This window comes from Myotis davidii, unplaced genomic scaffold (assembly GCF_000327345.1).
Source record: "Myotis davidii unplaced genomic scaffold, ASM32734v1 scaffold651, whole genome shotgun sequence".
Classification (NCBI taxonomy): Eukaryota; Metazoa; Chordata; class Mammalia; order Chiroptera; family Vespertilionidae; genus Myotis; species Myotis davidii.
Window position 1 is genome coordinate 998,574 of NW_006283994.1, and position 4,776 is coordinate 1,003,349.

The 4,776-nt window shown below is 62.6% G+C and overlaps 2 protein-coding genes across 2 annotated transcripts in view; one reads left to right on the forward strand and one right to left on the reverse strand.

Annotated features, from left to right (window-relative positions):
- Positions 1-296: 296 nt before the first annotated feature.
- On the forward strand, positions 297-3,807 carry UCK1 (uridine-cytidine kinase 1; the record flags this gene model as incomplete). Its single annotated transcript, XM_006754201.2, has 5 exons — positions 297-667; positions 849-991; positions 1,079-1,173; positions 2,228-2,276; positions 2,621-3,807. Coding segments are annotated over 5 exons (840 nt in total), but the record flags the coding sequence as incomplete, so codon positions are not given.
- A 610-nt stretch (positions 3,808-4,417) lies between these two features.
- The window catches only part of POMT1 (protein-O-mannosyltransferase 1), a 12,110-nt gene continuing 11,751 nt past the window's right edge, over positions 4,418-4,776 (reverse strand). Inside the window, exon 19 of the mRNA XM_006754182.2 lies at positions 4,418-4,722. Within this exon, the coding sequence (XP_006754245.1) occupies positions 4,548-4,722 (175 nt within the window). The 3' untranslated portion in view covers positions 4,418-4,547. The remainder of the gene's footprint in view (positions 4,723-4,776) is intronic.

The window sequence follows — 4,776 nt, forward strand, 5'->3', positions numbered from 1 at the left end:
GCCCTGGACCCTGGTGGGAGCCAGGCAGCGGGAGCGCCTTTGGACCCCCACCCCTGCCCTGTGATGTGGAGAAGTCCACTCACCTCCCCACGGGGCCCTTTGCACACCCCGTTGTCCACTGCGGCCTTGCCCTGCCCGCTGCCTGGGGCACAGTTCCTGAGAGGCCTGCAGGGGAAGCAGAGCCCAGACCCAGAAACTTTGTTTCCTGGTTGGTCGGGGGCCAGGGGAACAGGTGGCAGTTGCAGGGGTGAGGAGGGTCATGGCCCGAGGCGGCCAGCCCGCCCAGCCCGCCATGACCTGCAGATCCGCGCTGCGGCCGACTCCCAGCTTTCTGCTTTCCGGGGACAGCAGCCTGGGCAGTGGCACTGCCTGGGGTCAGCAAGGACAGGGCCATCAGTGGGTGCAGGACTGCAGAGGGCTCTGCAGATGGAGGCTGTAGAGGCCACTGCCGCCCAGGCGTCCCTCAGGTCCCGGGACCACCAGCAGGACCGCCAGCGTCCGCCGTGGCCCAGGAAGCCCTGTCCCAGCACAGGACGCCCGGACCGTCTTGCCTTTTGTCCATCCCTGCAGATGCCTTTGACAATGACTTGATGCACAGGACTCTGAAAAACATCGTGGAGGGTAAAACTGTTGAGGTCCCAACCTATGACTTTGTGACCCACTCGAGGTGAGCAGTGGTTCCTGGGAGGCACTTAGGGCGTCCCCTCCAGGGCTTACAGACCGCCCGCAGCAGGCCTGACCCATGGGTGTCTGCGGGCACCCCTCTCCCACGTGATCTGTTTCCTCGGTGAAGTCAGTGCCCGGGAGACCCTGTCTCCAGCAGGGCCGCTCCCTGCTCTCGCCCGCAGGTTACCGGAGACCACGGTGGTGTACCCGGCGGACGTGGTCCTGTTTGAGGGCATCCTGGTCTTCTACAGCCAGGAGATCCGGGACATGTTCCACCTGCGCCTCTTTGTGGACACGGACTCCGACGTCAGGCTGTCGAGAAGAGGTGAGGCGCTCGGCCGCCCTGCCCCGGGCCGAGGCTGGGCGGTCGTTTCCGGGTCTGACAGCGGCCTCCTGGCTCCTGTCGCTGCAGTTCTCCGAGACGTGAACCGCGGGAGGGACCTGGAGCAGATTCTGACCCAGTACACCACCTTCGTCAAGCCAGCCTTCGAGGAGTTCTGCCTGCCGGTACCGCCTGCGCTTAATTGGGAATGCCTGCCCTTTCTCCCTCCAGAGACACGATGCCTGGTTCTGGGAGCTGGTGGGGAGGCACGCGTCTGATTATAAATGGAGATTCAGCTAGTGCCCAGATGCCCAGGGCGTGCTCAACTCTCCAGGCCTCCTCTGCCTAGAAAAGCCACTCCCTGTATCCTCACCGGCTCCCTCCTGCTTCAGGCCTTGCCCTGGTCACCAGGATGGCCTGTGCAGGATGACCCTGAGACCCCTCTGCTCCCGGCCTCGCGCCTGTTTTCTGTGTTCCCAGGGGGCTTCTCGTCATCTGACCGCACGGGCTATCTTGCTTACCCCCTTTGCTGGCCTCCGCCTCCAGTCCACTCAGCAGTGAGCCGGCCAGGGGAGCCGCGCCTGGCCCTCCGGCAGGTCCACTGCCCGCAGACACAGCTGCCCAGGCTGTCCCTCCTGCCTCGGTGGCGCATCTCGTGTAACATGTCTCCTTGGCCCACGTTCACACGCCAACACCGGACGGATCATAGGTCCGTCCCCCAGGCCGCACCGTTTTCTCCTTCCCTCCCTGTGCTTTGCCTGGTTCGGGTGTGTCCCCAGCAGCCCGCCCCCCCCCCGCCCCCCTGCACAGGGCTGGCGAGAGTGAGCGATGCCCGGCATGTTGGCAGCTGCACTGCGGCCGCTCTTGTGTGCAGTGCACCTTGCGCACCTGCCACTCGTCCCGGGTTCTTGCAGAAGGGCCCTGATTGCAGAGGAAGCACGTGGTGGAGGATGCCACGCTCCACTTGGCCCAGTGAATTAAGTTGTTAGTACAGCATAGAGCAGAGCACAGCATTTCAGAGATGCAGGAGATACCAGTTCTCCTGGCTGCCTGGCCGCCTCCTGCTGCGCTGCCTGGAGCACCGTCCTCACACCTCGCTGATAACTGCCCCTTCCCTGCCCCCTGCCCCTCCTGCCTGTGACCCAGGAATCCGGGCACCTCAGGCTTGCTCCTCTACTGGATGGCACCTTGCGGGTGGGGTGGACAGATTCTTACAACATCCTCCTTTTTGTGTTGCAGACAAAGAAATATGCGGATGTGATCATCCCCCGAGGGGTGGACAATATGGGTAAGAACCAGGCCTGATGGGCTGCCCGACCATCTCCGCCCAGAGCCCCAAGGCAGGCACTGCCCCATCCCCCTGGTCGCTGACAGTTACAGTATGTCAGTTACACCTCAGTAAAGCTGGTGGGAAAATAGCTACTAGTACAGAGAAAACTGTTGAGGAGCCACTGTTAGCAGGAAGTCCTTTAACCAGGCTCCAGGCCAGCGGAAGTCCTCGCTGACCCAGCCGGCAAGTCTGGTGCCCAGGCCTGGACGTGTGTTCTGTCTGCTGAGACCCGGTGCCGGACAGACGGGCGACGGGGTGGAGGGCGCGTGCGGCTGACGCGCTCTTGTCTGTCTCTGCTGCAGTCGCCATCAACCTGATTGTGCAGCACATCCAGGACATTCTGAACGGGGACATTTGCAAGTGGCACCGGGGAGGGGCCAACGGGCGCAGCTGCAAGAGGACGTTTCCTGAGCCCGGAGACCACTCCGCGGTGCTGGCCGTTGGCAAACGGTCGCACCTGGAGTCCAGCAGCCGGCCGCACTGAGGGGTGTGCCTCCCGCAGGCCCAGAGGCGCCCGCCTGCGCCCAGACACCTACTGCTTCCTCTCCACCTCTGGGACGGTTCCGTGAGTCAGTGTCCTCAGTACCGGGGCCCTGACGCGGGGTCCCACCCAGTTCGATGGGGTGGGGGCTGTGTCTGCACCTGCTCCTTCGTGGTGAGGAGGGTGGGCGGGCCAGGTCACTGAGAAATGCCACAGGGCGCGTGGCAGCCTGTGATGCTCACTCGGGGACACGGGCCGCGCTGTGGGGGAAGGAGGGACGTCTGGACACCGTGCTCAGTGTTCTGACTGGTCTCATGGCGAGTTTCTCTGGTGTGATCAGTTCTCACATGTGCGACTGAAAGTGTGAAAATACCTCCCCTTTTTATGTTGTACGTCCCATGTTTTCTGTGTTATTCTGTTTCCTAACACCGTGTAGTGAGCTAGTAACCCCGTTTCGTGACCCGCAGTGGGTGGTGATCCAGCCTGCGACAGGCTGACCTGACCTGAGGAGCCAGCGAGGCCTTTCTCCTGGCCTGGGCTCCAGGGCAGGGCGGGGAGGGAGCCTTGGGGACAGGCGTGTGTTTAACCAGCACCAGACAGGAAGCAGGGACACCCACTCACCCAGCCCCTGCTGGGGACTGTCCACCAGGGACCCTGAGCCCAGGGTGCTGGCCCATCTCTAGCCAAGGAATATGCTGGACTGGAGGCATGAGCGAGTGCTGTGGCCCAAAGCCAGCCGCTCTCCCTCCCTCCCCGAGTCCATGCCCCAAGCCCCTGTGGCCTGTGTCGTCCTGGAGTGTCTTCCTTCCCACGTGGTGGCCACGTGTTAAAGGGGTCCTGCCCCATCACTGTGCTAACCTGCGCGGCACTGAGTTCTTTCTATGGAGTAGTAGCTGGTCACACAACTGACATCGGCTGAGCCGTGGCCGGCTGCTGGTGACTCACAGTTTCGTCAAGCGTGTTGTGCCCTTCAGGGAGAGAATCAATAAATAACCAATATGAATGCCAGTGGTCCCTTTTTATTATTTCTTAAAATATATTTATTGATTTCAGAGAGGAAGGGAGAAGAGAGAAGCATTGATCGGCTGCCTCCTGCACGCCCCCTACTGGGGATGGAGCCCGAAACCCAGGCATATGCCCTTGGCCGGAGTGGAACCTGGGACCCTTCAGTCCGCAGGCTGGCGCTCTCTCCACTAAGCCGAGCTGGCCAGGGCAGTGGTCCCTTTTTAATTACACCAAAAGGCGAGTTCAGGACAAGGAACAGATGACACACCTTGACTGTCTGCTGCTCGTTAGCCTCACGGGTGTGCAGTCAGCGAGAGGGCTGGCACAGGTTAGCGCCTCACTCAGACTGAGGCCCTGCCCGGCCGGCCCAGTGGCTAATGACACTCAGCTGTCCGGGCAAAGCCTAGAGGCCTCTGGGGCCGAGGCTCTAGCCCGGGGCCAGCGGGTGCTCGGGAGGGAGGACCAGGCGGGTCTGTTAGCAAGACCGGCCCGTCCGGTCTGACCCTCCGGTCTGACCCTCACGCCCGTCACTCCCACTCCCGGCCATCTCTCCGTCGCCGAGCCCCACACTAGCCACTCAACACGTGTCCCCATGTAGGGCCCCGGGATTTGAGGGCACAGCATGTTCATTATTGTTCGCATAAGAATAAGGTGAAGGGGACCAGGGGAGAGCCCCCGCCCGGCCTGGCCGGCTCCCCCAGGCGTGTCCCGGTCCCGGCCCCGGCTGTCTCATGCCAGTCCTGCTAGTGTTTGCGGATCAGGATGTCCCAGCTCTCTTTCCAGCGAAGGGCCTGGAGGTCGCTGGGTGACAGCGACTTGTCCCCGTAGGTCAGTGGGCGCAGCATGTTAAACATGTGGCAGGCGGCCGAGTACCATGCCACCACCAGGGCGCCGAACAGGCTCCTGTGGAGCTGGGACCTGTGGGCGCCAGAGCACAGTGCACGTGTGACCGGCTGGCTCTGCCCCACTGTG